The sequence below is a fragment of the Brachyistius frenatus genome, unplaced genomic scaffold (assembly GCF_029030835.1).
Source record: "Brachyistius frenatus isolate BFR_SWC_R1_liver_20210118 unplaced genomic scaffold, ASM2903083v1 Contig_7, whole genome shotgun sequence".
Taxonomy (NCBI): domain Eukaryota; kingdom Metazoa; phylum Chordata; class Actinopteri; family Embiotocidae; genus Brachyistius; species Brachyistius frenatus.
In genome coordinates this window covers 6,361,417-6,377,197 of record NW_027210606.1, presented here as the reverse complement: position 1 = coordinate 6,377,197, position 15,781 = coordinate 6,361,417, and the positions used below count along the sequence as shown (strand labels likewise).

At 43.0% G+C, this 15,781-nt stretch overlaps 2 protein-coding genes across 2 annotated transcripts; both read right to left on the bottom strand.

The window, feature by feature from the left end:
- Positions 1-428: 428 nt before the first annotated feature.
- LOC138615662 (fibroblast growth factor-binding protein 1-like) lies at positions 429-3,249 on the bottom strand. The gene is made up of 2 exons (XM_069689414.1): positions 2,487-3,249; positions 429-499 (listed from the first exon to the last, which is right to left on the bottom strand). The coding sequence occupies exon 1, from the start codon at positions 3,247-3,249 to the stop codon at positions 2,599-2,601; it is 651 nt and encodes a 216-aa protein (XP_069545515.1). The 3' UTR covers positions 429-499; positions 2,487-2,598.
- Positions 3,250-8,115: 4,866 nt separating this feature from the next.
- fgfbp2b (fibroblast growth factor binding protein 2b) lies at positions 8,116-8,847 on the bottom strand. Its single transcript, XM_069689413.1, has one exon. The coding sequence runs from the start codon at positions 8,845-8,847 to the stop codon at positions 8,116-8,118; it is 732 nt and encodes a 243-aa protein (XP_069545514.1).
- Between the last annotated feature and the right edge of the window lie 6,934 nt (positions 8,848-15,781).

Here is a 15,781-nt window from a genome sequence, read left to right as displayed (position 1 = left end):
CACACACACACACACACACACACACACACACACACACACACACACACACACACACACACACACACACACTACAATCATGAGTAAATATGTCACTCATCCCACCATCCAGTATCTGTCTATACACGTTAAATATCGTTTATGAGGCCTGGTGACCTTTGAGTGTGTGAAACAAACTGTTGCTTTGTGGATGTGATGTCACTCCATCGCCACACCCAGCACACTCAGTAACAATACCTACAATTTAATTTGCCCAATTATCTGTTTGTAGTTTCATCAAACAAACAGTATCATTTTCTCTCCCCGGCACAACCACAAACACAGATGAACATGGTCTTTTTTGTTTAATTGCACTTATTTTAAATTTAAGACCATTTCAAAAGTAAATCTATGAATCATTTTTTTTTTCTAATCCATTAAACATACATGGTGTAAAAAGTGTCCTCTCTTCGTCTCCACTGATCCTTGGGTCCATCATCCTGCTGGTGGATCTTCTTTTGATCTGTAGGAGCCAAGAGATGAATAAAATAAACTCACATGATAAGTAAAGAGGTGGGGAACAGTCTGCGATCAGTACACCATAATTGTTTGGATGGTATCCTCGTTTCCTTCGTCACCCTTGACCTCTAACCTCTAACTACTTCCTTCCTGCCTGTGCGGTGGTGCCGGAGTGTGTACTTGAGCTGTGGAGAAGGAGTTGGGAAAACCGTTTATCTCCAAAACATCCCCTTTGTACCATCAAAGAGAGTAGTCTTCCATTAAAAGGTGGAAATCCCTCTTCAGTTGTCTTTTTAAGTTTGTACACATCGTCTGAGGGGACAGCGAGAGGGCAAGAGGTCATGAGCAGACAGGAAAGCACAAAACTGCACATCTGTGGTTGCACTTGTTCAGGGATTACACATTAAGCACACACACACTGCTCACAGACATGTGCTGGATCGAAGCAGTCTTCACTCCCTTCATGAGCTCCTGCCTGTGCAGCTTCCTGCTGTCACTGAGAAAGTAATTAGAGACTGCAGCAGGAAACTGCAGGAACAAGCCTTATATTTGGATGCTATATACAATCGCCCCACTTGTGTGTCTGAGAAAGAGTTTATTTTATGAGTGTGTGTGCTGCTTTAACCTGAAGGCATGATGTGGGGAAAACAGTGGTCTAATTCACAGCATGGTTTAATCTGCCAAAAACAAGTTTATTCATAGGTCTCTATAGAATAAAGCTGACATTTCAGTGGGAACGTTTAAAGGGAGGAAGTTTGTTTGGACTCAGCAGCCAGACAAAACAGATGTGTGTGCATTTGTGTGTTTTGCACATTAAAAGGAGGCAGGAAGTCCTCTAGTAACAAACAGATTTCTATTGAAAACAGGTTATTTTTTGTTTTTGCTGTATATATTCTCAAATAGACATATTTCTCATCGTGTAGAAGTCACATTATATATTGTCCAAGGCAACACACAACATTGTATAAATAGAACATATTTATTTGTGGTGCATAAATACAGTGGTGTTTATACGTTATTAGTGGTTGACTGATGACCAGAAGTAGAATAAAATATACCGCTCAACATAATAATCAGTTCTGTGTAATGAACAACAGTGGAGGAAATATTCAGATCATAAAGTAAAAATAGAAGTGTTGTCATTCTGAAGTACTCTTTTACAAGTAATAGCATTTCAACATTTTCTATTAACAGTTTAGGTATTATGGTTAGATTCAAGAATCTCTGAAACTGCTTCAGCACCGGATGGCGCCTTCCTAGATGCGGGAGGCTGGTTTTCCATGTTTGTATCTGGTGATTACTTTTGAAACTGAAGAAGCTGCAGAGTACGAGACTGTTCGGACTGAGAGCAGAACTCACATAAGCTGATACAGTTCAAAGTTGTCCAGATCACATCGCATCTTTCACTCTGTCTGCATGTGTTTGTGTGTTGTTGTGTATTATAATTCCATCAAGTCTTTTTTATTTACTCATATGTCTGTAAATTCAATAGTCAAAACAAAATATTCAAAGTACAATGTATACTCAAGTTAATGATTTTGCAACAATTTATACTGCAATATTTAAAAGTATTAAAAGTAATAGCTAGTAAGAGCGGATCTAATTTTGAACAATTAAAATGTATCATATTACAAATCTTTGATAGCATGTTTTGGGATTAATATTAAGGAATAACATTCATCTGAACAGCTGCCGGATACATGTTGTGGAGGAAAATGTACATTATTTCCTACTGAAGAATACATAACTGACTCTCAAGTAAAAGTATCTCAAAAACTTACAACAAAGTCTTCTTAGTTTCCTCTGCTGCCCATAAATTACCACATTTAAAGGAAATTTAACGGTTCAGGTTTGTGACTCAGCAAGCCTGTACATAATTAGATCAGATTTGCTGAGTCACATTCAGACAACCTCCTGATAAATAAGCACACCTGAGTAATGCACAACCTGTATTAATGCTGCATGTTAGAAGAAAAAAAAAAATCACTCACTGTGGAGAATATGTGATTATTATTGATTAAAAATTCAATATCTTGCTTTGACCTTTACTGTGTCACAAACACAAACTGTCTCATAATGTCCATCTCCTCCGGTAATCTGCACCTAGCAATCCTCGCTTTGCATCATGGACAGGAAAAAAGAGCACACACTGGCCCATGAGCTGCTGCAATACTCCTCAGCTGTTCCCCAGTGGTTCGCGCGCTTTGTGCAGGCGGTCGGCCCGGTGACGGTGGGGCGAGGGCGGGGTGGCAGCGGCGGGGGACTGCCCAGTTCTCCGGACTGAGCGGACTCTACGGACGTAGAGATGTCCAGCTTGAAGTGCGCATCTCGGGGTGCGCGCTTACACATACCAGCCTTCACAAGCGCGCCATCGTCCCTGCACACTTTGCCGTGCAGCCTTTTGAACGCGCGTGCCACCTGTTTCCAGAAGCCCTTGGGGTCGGACAGGTAGCCCGGACATCTCTGAGGCTTGCCGTTGTAATCACAAATCAGGTCGGTGTAGCCGCCCTTGGTTCGCGCTTCCGGGTCCTCGCATTTGACCCGAAGCTTGACCGTGTCCCCGGCGTCTTTCGCGCCCCATGTGCACTTCATCTTGTCCCTGGTGGAGAACTTCCCGGACGCAGCACCCTTGTTGCCGCCCCTCTGCGCTCTGCCGGGCAGCTTGCCCGCTGCTCCCGCAACGGAGGAGACAGAGACCTGCTGACCGAGGAAGGCCATCAGCAACCAGAGAGCGAAAGTCCTCAGCGGCAACATGTCGCTTTTTAGCAGAAAAGTTTTAAAAAAAAATTATCTGAAAGAACAGAAGTTTCAGAGTTTAGAGCGTGATCATCAAGACAGCTAGACTACAATATTCAAATTTTTTTATTGCTCATTTATTCTTTAAAAATGACTTCAAGAGAAATAAAATGTCATTAATTATTATTTAAAAGCAAATGTAAGTTGTTTTTTTTCCCCAAGAGGCAGACGTTTTTAGGCCAACATGGTAACGCCATTACGCACAAAAACGTGCAGTCAGAATAGCTATCAAATCAGGGAATGCTATGAAAAGTCATACTACGTTATTGCGTCAGGCTACTACACATGCAGTGAATACAAGAAAGTCACATGTACTGAGTCTAACTTACCAAAAATAAGAAGCGTTGCCGTGCGTAAAACTGCTTCTTGTGCCTCTCCGGTCTGGCACATGGCTTTCATACGTGATGCTGCGACACGCCCACCATACCCGCCCATCAACACGCACCCCCACACTATGCATAAGTACTTCCAAGTAAATCCATTGAGAAAAAAATCTTGGCATCAGTTACTGATGGGAATGCGTTCTGTTCTGGCTTGACCTGACATGTCCAAAAACAGAATCCCCGCCTTAAACAGCGATTTAAACTGAAGATCAAAGAGACTGAAAACTCCAACTGATGGTGGATCTGCGTGTCTGTACAGAAGCAGGGTTTATTCTAACGAACTTTAACATGACTGATTATTACGTATGAACCTGACCTCACTAACGACTGCTAGTTTTCCACCAATCCTCTGCTGCTTTCAGCCATCAGGAGATCCTGTCTCAGACCAGCCCAACTCTTACAGGCTTCACTTGGCAGTGCATAATGAGGAAAATAATTTTGAGAACAACACATTCTGCTAATACAAGATTAGGTGTGAACAGTGCAAATTAGACATGAGTCAGATTGAAGATGCACATTCTTGGAAAATGAAAGTGCTTAAAAATTCAAAGAAAGAAAGTGAAATACAACATTTGCAGTTTGCAGTTTCTTTGATTTTAATGTGTATACTTTTTTATAATTAATTGCAAAACCTATTATTTATCTCTTTTTTTTATGTATGTAGATCTAACTGTATAGATTGTTTTCCATTATGACATGAGTTTACCAACATTAATATCAAATTGCAGTTAATGTTTCAGCAGATTATGTGTCCATTGTTTTGTCTTCAGTCCCTGTTAAGTGTATTACACATTATGAGTATCGTGTTACACACATTTCTGTGCACTAATATTGCTATAAAAACATGTCAAATTTGTAGAAATTCCCTGAAGGCGTTCTTGAGACATCACGCTCACGTGAATTGGACAGATGGACACACTGAAAACATAAGGCCTACAGCCACGGCCAACAGCTAATGTTGAACATGGAGCAGAAGGTCCTCATTTTATTGGGCTCTGGGTGTTTTTTCAAAATAAACCATTGTGTGAGCTTGCTCCTTATTGAACAAGGACTGACTTCCAAAATGTTTATGATGCCACAAACTGTGTTCACAGATTCAAATTAGTTTCAAGGTGAGCTAAGAGGAACTTTTCCTCCCTCAGCAGATGAATGTAAAAGCCTCCAGTGTCAAACTCTGCATGTTGATTATTCTGAAGATAAGAAAATCAGAAAACAACACAGTGAGAGGAAATATTTGACTTTCTGAGGCACTAAAATATATCCGCGCAGTTATTTATGTCATTTATTTTTCCCGCGCTTTGCAATAAAAACTCAAAAATAAAGTGTGAATTGCTCGCTGCTCGCTTGCTCGTCACATACTAGGATGTTGCTACTATGCCAACTTAAATTGTATCTTCCTTCAGCAGAAATCAGAACATATTGTCAATAGTTTTGGTCAAACCAGTGAGTTTTCTTTGAAAAGCACCAACAAGATGCATTCAGAGCTCATTTCAGGAGCCTGCTGAAGTCCAACACCACCAAACCACAGAACAAAATGCTGAACAGAAGTACTGAATGTTAAAGAAGTTGAAATGAAATTATATGTATATGTATTATGGTTTATTTAGTATTTTTAGTGCCCTGATGTTGACCCACATATCACTTACAACCCGACGTTGACTCCACACCCTGTTTCCACCTTTCATTCCTATAAGATGCAGCTGCAGCAGGTTGGAACAAAAACATCCTGAGAACAAAGAAGGAGCTGTAAAATGATCGTATGGGCACATGTCCATTATTCTCACAACTTTACAGAACTTTATAGCTGTGAGTCACTGTGGTTGATGATTCAGTGAACAGTACAGGGAAAGCTGTAAGTGTTTTGTGCAGAAATTAATTTGTTACACAGTCACATTGTGGGGACCTGCCTCCCTTCTGGGGTCCAGTAACTCCCCATAATGTAAGTCCTTAAATTTAGAGGGGAGGCCTTGGTTTTTTGTTGGGGAAAAGTTTGAGTCAATCTCCAGGAAATTAATGTTAGACCGTGCTTTGAAGTGATCAACACACAACTTGGTAAAGACTTGGTTTTAAGTTTAAAGTTACAATTAAATGTGTGTTTATGTTAGGAGACTAGCGATTGTTTTATGTCATAGATTGTTCTCATAAATATAGAAAGACACATCAAGACACTTTTAAATGCCAACAGGGCCTCACTCCATTTCCCTCTCTGCTCAGCTGCACCATCTTGTGTTCATCAGAGGTAAAGCACCTTGAATACATGCTGTCCGGTAATTAAGTGCATTTACTCCAGTATTGTTCTCGAAACGGAGAAAGTACCTACCCTGAAGTAGGAGATTGAAAAGTACTTCAATACCAAGTTATAGAAATTTAAGCTCTCCCCGTGCGGATTCATAAAAACAAAGGGTACTCCCTCCCACAGTTCTGTGAAATAGTTCAAACACTTTATGGTCAAAAAATGCCTATTGTAGCCAACTTTTTGGATTTTACATAGAGTCAAATTAGAGTAAAATTCAACACATGGTTAAACCAGTGATTTCAAATCTTTTTGCCTGGTGGTCCTACAACATAAGCAGTGTGCCTTCCCATTCAGATGCCTACGAGATGTTTCACCAAAGAAACATTTCACCTCCAAATTTCTCTGATGACTTTATTTAATTAACTGTTCATGGTGCAAATAGTTTCACAATAAAAGGTCAACTTTAGAGAAATTAACTTAGTCTTTCCTTGTTTTCTGCTCTGTCTCATCACTCTATCTCACAGCCTCTCAGACTTATACTTTCACCCTCTGGAGAAAGTCAGACCCCGTAGACAGCTAAACAGGTTACTTAATGGTAGATAAAGTTGTTAAAATTTGCTCCAACACTACAAGCTGAAATGGTGAAATATTATATTTCATCAGTACTGTACTTTTAGGAATTAAGACGGAGTATATTCAAACAGTTTAATTTTTTGTTTTTGTTTGAGTTATGTCACGGCTGTGTGATCAGATACTCTGTTTATAGTTTACTCAGGTAGGTGTATATACATTATCTTACCTTTATAATACCACATAAAACGTACCTCGTACTATTTTAATGGTTAGAGTGCATTAGACAGACTGTTGTAGCATTTCTTCTCTGTGAGCACATGTATAAACCTCTGTCAATCACATCACTAATCAATGTCTGTATGTTTTTATACCAATTACAGCTTCTCAAGCAGTGAAGTAAGCAGCCTACTTATTTTGCACCATTTAGTTTAGTTCAGATTTCACTTCTGTTAAATGATTTTAAAATGATAATTCCAGCTACTCTTACTGCCTTTTATATTATATGTCATTATAATGTAGATCGAATGTTGTTCAAATAAATCTTTTCCCACATTTTGACAGGATCATACATATATTCTGCTGTGGTTTGTTTTACCTCTTCATTGACAGTTAATTACTTTTTATATTTAGGAACATTTTTTTTTTAAATAAAAAAAATAAAGCTCTGTGGGTTTGAACAATGCTTGGTTATGACTAAAAACTGCTTGTTAAAGTGTGAAAAAACATCCAAGGGGTAAAAGTGATTTACTACTTAGTCTTCCCATCCCCTGTGGGTGTGCGTGTGTGTTAACAACACCGGTGCTGCAGCCACATTCATTTCCACTCACCGGCGGCCTCCAGAGACCTCCTCTGTTACTGCACGCAGCAGCTCTTAAGACTGCTCATACAAAGAAGTGTTTAGCTCTCCTCAGACACCCTCCGTGACTGAGCTGTATTCTCTTTACTCCGACTGTGTCTGCACAGTAACAACTTCCTCAGCCAGGCGGTCGACATGTTGTTACAGCTGGCGATGAAAAGAAACAAGGACTCCTTTGACTGCACGAGTGTGAAAAGTTGCTGCTTGTTGCAGCTCAGCAGAAGAAACAAAGCGACACAGAAGAGGAGGGATCACCACTCTGACTTTATTCTCTTCACATTTTCCTTCTTTGGAATTCACATTGTTGAAACATTTACGTGACATTTTACATCATATACAAACAGAAACACATGCCTGCCATATTTCCCTTTTGCCTTGCCGTTTGTTTTTTTTACAGATTTAAAACAAATGACATGCACGCCACATGACACCAGGCATCCGCTAACCGTACACAGATGTAGGTCGAGTGTTTAGGATGCTGCAGTGCAGTCAGTCTGACCTCACAAAGCGACGAAATGACTCCAGAGGCTCCCACACAGATTCTGCAAAGGGTTGATAGCTGGTGATTCCAACCTGACACAACAACACAAAGGCACTCAAAAGCATATCGTACATACCTTTATTCAAAATTTTCTAAAACATTTAGAGGTGAAGGTTTGTTGCTCCATTGTAATCCTAACTTTATCAGCATACGTCTCCTAACCTTTCTCTTTACTTTATCTCTTCCTTTCCCTTTCCTAATTTTTCTGTCACCCACCTGCGTCTGCAGCGTCTTCTCAGTTTTGGAACCAGCCGATGAAGTAGGTGCAGATGCCGTGGAAGCTCTTCCAGCAGTACTCGCTGGCCATGCGGGAGGCTTTGGAGTCAGGCTGCTCTGTGGGACGAGTGGTGGTCTTCGCAGGCTTGGGGGTGGCTTTCTTGTTTACGGGGCCCTTGCCAGGCTGGGGCTTAATGGGCTGAGGCTGGGGCTTCACAGGCTTAGGAGTAGTGATGGGCTTGGTCTGGGCTGGCACCGCAGGTTTACGTGGCTCCTGGACGGGTTTGGAGGGCTTGGGGGTGGTGGTCTTGGGCCAGGACGCCAAGAAGGTCATCTGAGCCTCTTCGGAGTACTTCTTGCACATCTGCGGGCGGTAGATTTTGGCTCCCTGGCAGGCGTGGTTCAGCTTCCTCAGCTCCCACATTATCTGGGTGAAAAAGTGGCGAGGGTTGAGGTTGTAGGCGCGGCACAGGTTGGGTTTGCCCTGGAAGTCGCAGTAGTAGGAGCGTCCCGGGGTCTGGCTGGAACCTTTGCAGGAGACACGCAGGCGAGTATAGTCCCCGGCTCCGGACACCACCATGGTACAAGAGTCTTTGGTCTTGGTGCTGAACCTGATGGGCTCGTCCCAGATGCTGCGTTGCTGCTGCTGTTGCTGCTGCTTGTTGTCGTTGATGCTGTTGTTGGTTTGAGCGTTGGACACACAAACAGTTGCTGCCAAGAGCAGCAGCAACATTCTCATCCTGACTCTCATGGTGTGGGAGTGATGGGTGTGTCTGTGTCCGCACCGAACTTTAAGGTGTGCAAGGGCAGAAAGCATACAAGTGCGACTTTATAAGGCTGATGCTCACAAAGAAGGTATTATTCAGGTAAACTGAAAGACTCAGACTCCTCCTCCAGTTTTAACCCCTCCTTCACACCACAGACACACACAGTGACCGCAGGGCCTCGTGTGGTGCCCTCAAAGCTCAAACAGTGATGGGCGAGATAGCTGGAAGGAGGGGGAGAACATAAACTGAGGGAGGAAGAGGGGGGAGGGGGAGCTGTCTCGGGATAGAGTAAGAAGGAGGTACACATATGAGGCCAAATGTTGCAGGACATTATATAATTTCACATAGGAGGTTCATTGACTATTGATGAGGAGAGGAGTGAGGGTCCCGTGCCACATTGCAGCCTGAAGTTATTTGCTCAAGAGTTGAAAGTTGATCTGTGACCCTGTAAAAAAAGAAAAACCTCACCGTGTTCTTGATAAGATGTAAAGTTTGATTTTGTAAAGGCTTCTTTTACAGTGTTGGTGAAGGTCACCGAGTTTCTGAACTATTCTAGCCTCAATGTTGGAGAAATTAGACTTTATTACACTCTAAACTGGTGCGACAAATTGGTGCACTTATTAAAAACACGTCGGTCGTGGGCTTGAAGATTTGACCCAGTAAAAGTCCTCAGGCTGAAAATGTTCAACAACAGTTTGTTTTGTGTGCATTATATAAGCTTTTAAAAAAAGATTTGATTCTTTCTTGTCATAAAGCAGATTATTTAGTTGCAAGTTAGGAAATATGTTGAACAGTTTTGTCATATAGATGAGTCGTGTTGTCAAAGTTAGGGGGACTGCAGGCCTCACGTCCTGGGGCCCCAAGACTCTGTGACCCATGAGGAGAGCAGGGTCCTCAGACGTGAGGTCTGCAGCCTCTTCTGGAGTCTTCAAAGGTTGTCTGGTTTCAAAACGGATGCTTAATACCGCTGTTGCTGACATGGGATTAGTTTATGGTGGCTAATGTCAACAAATGAGAGCTATACTTGCGTACTGGTTTATAACTGACAAAGCAACTTACTCGATTTGATTGTTGTCATCATCACACAACTGTCTCATGTATCTCAGGTTCAGTGTGTAGACCTCGGGTTCATTTTGTAACAATTGGAGCAGCTTTAACCAATCGGTATGTGCTGAAACCGGCTGAAACTCTACCACCGCTGCAACTGCATTTACAAAAACAAAACAAAAAAGCTCGACTTCAACGTTAACATTGCACTTAACTACGGATACTGATCGCTAAGTGCTCCACCCAGCCAGCAGCTATTGGCCAGAAGGTCACATTTATTACCACCTCTAGTGGCACAAAGGAGTGACAAAGTCAGCTGCAGGAGGAGGTCAGGCGTGTTGTTAATTTCTTCTGAAGACAAAAGTTGGTAATAGTTAGTACTCAGATAATTCTGTTGTAAAACGTGCGTCACAGAGACGTGCATCCGTGCAGCTTGTAAATGTCTCAACTTGAGTAAAAAAAAAAAAAAAAAAAATCTGGCTTTTCGATTCCTCTTCAGAATTGTAGAGACAAGAGGTACACGTTGTAAGAGATTTTAGTAAAAATGACAGAAAGAACATGAGTTCCTGCTGAGATCAGTAAGAGTCGGACCATCTGATGCTAGCAAGAACACGAGTTGTTGTTGAAGACTGTATATAAAAGCTCGCCCAGCTCGCCCAAACAGGGTCACTACCGGCTCCAAACTGCTCTGGACTTGCAACAACTTGGCACACATGGTGCAACGGTCAAATTGACGTGTACGGTGCTCGGTGAAGATTTGCTTCGAAGCTTCAAAGCTCCCAAATAAAATAAACTGATCTGGACTAGTTATTAGCCAAGAACACCATACGCCTCATTAAACCACAACTTCAGTTTATACACTTTGTTTTTGGTTTTTTGTATGGATTAAACAAACAAGACAGAGCACATTGACTGGGGTGCTACAGGTGCTTTACTTTTACTTCACTAGCTAGGACCCCGCCTCGGCCGGGGGCGAACCTTCATTGATTGGGGGAGATTAAGCCGGGGTGAGAGTTTCGCGGTTTGGGGGAAGGCTTAGTCGAGGATCCGCTGCGGCTCCCGGGCCCGGCAGATCCCCAAAAGAAGCCATCCTAAGAAAGCAAGGCTGCCTGCCCTTAGCGCAGGTCGTCGAAGCTGTGGCGGGTGTAAAGTTGGTAGGCTTGGGAAGACCAGCGGCCCATGACCTTGATGAGGTGGTCTGGGACTCCTCTGCTTGACGCGGTGGTGGCTGCCCCTACGAGGAAGGAGTGGCCGGAGAAGGAGTCGGGATTAATCCCCGAGGTGATTAGAACTGTTCTGAAGTGTAAAAGGAACCAGGATCAATTGGCAACTTGGCCTGTTTCGGTGATGAACACCGGTTCAGGGGAAGAAGTTTGCTGCGTTTTCCTGAGCTGAAGATAGTGTATGAGGGGTTCGTAGGGGCTCAGATATGAATTTAGTTTAAAGTAAAATAAGGGAACTGGGTTGCTGACCTGGTTTGTTTTGCTCCGTTTGAGCGAATAGCCTAAGCAATCTTCGGAGATGGGATAGAGGTCTGATACGCAAGGGTGGAGACTAGAGTTAAACTTGGCTGAAGAAGAAGCGAATTCTGAGCATCGCAAGAAACCGAAGGAAGCAAGTAGAAACATGGATTCCAGAGTGTGCACCAGGTGGGCGGAAAAGTGGTTAGAACGAAGGGTGGCGATGCAGCGAGGAAAAAGATCGGTGGTTAGCGGGAGACGGCGAGGAGTCGGTGTAGGTGTTTGGGGCTGAAGGCCTTTAATAAGTAAAAATGACTGGGAGAGCGTTGCAGGGGGAGCCAGTGAGTCACTTTGCAAAGAAGTTGATACCGCTAAGGTAAAGCTTAATGGTAGGTATCTCGATGTGGAGAATTGAGTGGACATGGGAGATGAAGCTGCATACGGAGGCCACGTCGAAGGAAGGGAACGGAAGGTTAAACGTGGCGTGGAAGGAGCGGAAAGAGCTCCAGGCCGTCCGGTAAGTAGAAAGAGTGCTGGGGGCCAAGCTGCTGACGATGGCTTGTTGGGAAAAAGCGATGAGTTCTGCGATGGTTCGTTTCAAACGGGGAATGTCGTGTCTGAAAATGGCGGGACGGGTTGGATTCTCCTCCTTCGCTGGGGAGCCGGAGTCGTCGGAGACTCGTTCCCGAGCGCCGGCTCTGGGGCGAGCGGAGGAAGAGAGAGGGGACTTACGTTGCCGTTGACTACGTCTGGGGGTGGTGGCAGGTTTCCCTCTGCCACCGGTGAGTGAGTTATTGGAGGACGGCCGTGGACCGGAACCTTCGTACAGAAGGATTGAACGGAGAGAGGGATTCTGGTGGATGCAGCCGGTCGGCTCGTTGGAGATCGGCGGTTTGGCTCCGCTGTGCTGTCTGGGTGTTCCCGGTGGCGGCGTCTCGTGGTTAACCCTGTTTTTTTTTTTGAGAGGGCAGCAGATCGAGGGCTTCCCTCGGGTGCGTGGGTGGCCTGTGTGAAGGCAAAACAATCGTCGTCGTCAGACGGGCTGAGGAACAGCAGATCCATGTTTGGTCCAAGGTAAGATCGTTTTTGTTTTTTCCTTCTGCGTGGCGTCTGGTTCCGGATGCAGAAAACGCCAACAGGCCGAGGTTTAGAGTGGGTGGGTATTTATAGGAGTGTGGCCGGAAGTGGGGGAGTGGTTGAGGCGTGGTCCTGCTCCTGAAATTCAGCTAAAACTTTATCTCCAATAAAATCCAGGCTCGCTGTTTCACCGAGCCTCCAGCCCCAAAGCTAACTGCTTCATGGCGAGCTTGAAATTGAATCGACATACATTAAAGTGATGCTGATTTTCTTTGACAAGAAGCAAATAAGCATTTTCCCCAAAATGTCAGAATATACCTGTGGTGGCAGGGTGTGGTTAGCTCAGCTGCAGGGGGGGATAGAGGAGGGGGGAGGGGGGAGTGGTTCAGGGAACGGTGCCGGGAAAATATTTCAGTTTTTCTTTTTTAATAAATTTGCACAAATTTCTACATTTCTGTTTTTTTTCTGTCAAGATGGGGTGCTGTACATTAATGAGAAATAAAATGAACTTTTTTGATTTTAGCAAATGGCTGCAATGAAACAAAGAGTGACAAATGTAAAGGGGTCTGAATACTTTCCGTACCCACTGTAGATTCTAATGGGATAATGAATGCAGCCAAGTCACATAAATCAACAAAACGATGGTAAAGTTGGTTGGTAAGAAACAAAATACAGTCAAAATATATGAATCATAGAGTGAAATCAAAGAGGCCTCAACGCTTAACTCGAATACCAATAAAAATCGGTGTAAATCTGGTCGTTCCCTTGGTTATGGTGGTCCTGAGTTCAAAACCAGGACTGACTGAGCCTCTGAAGCTGAATGGAAAAACAGACATGGCCTTTTAAGAGACTGAAATATTCCATTTGAACCGGTGGGTTTGGACACACCCGAAGTAGAGACTATAAAGAGACTGCAGCCATGTACAAATGCACGCATGCCCTCAGTACATTCAGTGACTTCTGATAGGGTGCAACAGCATCGCGCCACCTCAACCCCCAAAAGCCAAAAGCCCCCCCTCCCTCTCCCTCCTCCCGTCCCGCTTTATTTTGATTTTTTTTTCCCCCTCCCGGCAAACCTGTCAACCTCCATCGGCCGCGTGCATGTATTCAGCTCTGCATATGCTACATGGCTGTTCTCCGCGTTTGAAGGTCTTCTGTGTGTTTTGGCAGACGACCTGTGTTGCTTTGGGATCGTGGGTGTCTCGCTCATTTGAGCATTTGCTTCACGTGCATCATCAAACACCTCTTTCATTTTATAAACTTTCAAAGAGCATAAAAGCAAAAATTGAAAAGCACAGAAAATTGTTTCTGCTCTGGTGAGTGTAATTCAGAGGAAAGTAATTCATTTCTTTTCCTGGAAATTCTGATCATGGGTTCAAGCAATCTCCACAGTATTTTCAGGAGTTTGCAAGTTTGCGAAAATTCCCATGATTTTTCTGCAAAAGAAGCCACTGCTGCTCATTTCCAGTCAGCGATGTTCTTCATGATCTCTTCTCATCATCAAAACAAACCCCCTGCTGGCTGACCGGAAGAAACGGTGGAGAGGAAATAGGAAATGTAGTTTAGTAGTAACATGTTTCTCATCTAATATATTAAATTAGTTTTATACACACTTCCAATTATCATAGGAAGTGATTACATATTACTCTGAGGTTGGAGACCTTGTTTAAAAAGAGTAATTTTTTTTTAATTTTTTTAAAAATTCTCTACATTTGTCAATTTCCCACAATTTAACCACAAAAGCATTTTTTGATCGCAACAATCGCAAGAAAATTGCGCAAACTGGTAGAGGGGGGCTGATTTATGAATGTTTGTGGAAAAGAATAACAAAGCCGACACTCGTAGGACTGCATTTTTTTTTATTCACAGATTTGTGCCCTTGACACAAACTCCAACTTTTTTCACGAGTTCCTCAGACCTCCGAGACCATAGAGACCTTTCGGACTTTTATTTCTGAAACCTTTGAAAACACGAGCAACTAAGCCTTCACTAACGATCTGGTGAGACACAATATTTTGTGTGTTGGCTGTCTTAAAACCTTGTTGGGGAAACACGCGTGTAGCTTGTGTGTGTGTGTGTGTGTGTGTGTGTGTGTGTGTGTGTGTGTGTGTGTGTGTGTGTGTGTGTGTGTGTGTGTGTGTGTGTGTGTGTGTGTGTGTGTGTGTGTGTGTGTGTGTGTGTGTGTGTGTGTGTGTGTGTGTGTGTGTGTGTGTGTTGAATAGCCTACAACACTTGGCATCATGCCGTAGCAGGAACCAAGACAACCTTTGGAATATTCACGTCTCAATGTGAATACTGAATCAAACTGAGCTGCCAAATTACTCATTATTTAAAGGAATAATTCAACATTTTGGGAAATACCCCTTTTTCGTTTCAGATGACGGATAGCTCTCTCATGTCTGTATGCAAAGTATAAATACCCTGGAGACAGTTAGCTTACCTCAGCAAAAAGATAACAAAATGTGCCCAAAGCCTGTAAATTCACAACCTATACCTTGTTTGTTTGTTTGTTTGATCCGTACAAAAACAAATTCTTAAAAACCCTAAAATGACATTTTTAGCCACGCTAACGTCTTCGCTCCATGAGGACAATGTCAGCTGTTGCAGACCAATATCTCACGGATTGTCATAACATTTTGGAAAGACATTGATGAGGATGAATCTTATTGACTCTGGTCATTGAAATTTTCTACGTTTATCTGCGGTTCCCGGAGGATGAAGAGTGAAAACCTGATGCCATCATCGACATTAGCATTCACAGGAGCTGAAAGTACAGTGAGTCCGAATGTCCACTCTTAGTTTTTGCTCGACTTTGTTTTCGCGCTTATGCTGAGCTAAGCTAACCAGCTGATGGTATTTAATGTACAGGCTCGACAGTGGTATCTTCTCATCTAATTGTCGGCGAGACCTTTTATTCGTGCATTTTCTGAAACGTCAAACTATTCCTTGAAAATCGTTGGAACCTGTTGAACCAAGATAATGCAAGCTACGTTACAAACATTCACTGAGAAAGAAACTATTACTACCAAAAAAAACAAAAAAAAACTACTCGCATGTTATAAAACAAAGATTAACAAAAGTATATAAAACTTTCAAAAGTTTTGAACGTGTAACAAATGTACACTTGTGTCACCTTGTTGAAACTGATGTACTGTAAGTACACATTTATTGTCTACAGGTAAAACTGACTACGCCGGGAGAATTTCATGACCTTTTATAGTGTACAGCATGAAACACCTGAGGAACTGCAGTGATTGGTTTATAGTTGGCTGGCATCGGAGATCCTTGTCAAATGGAAGGAGTACTGAGGGTGGGACGCCGTCACCACACAGTT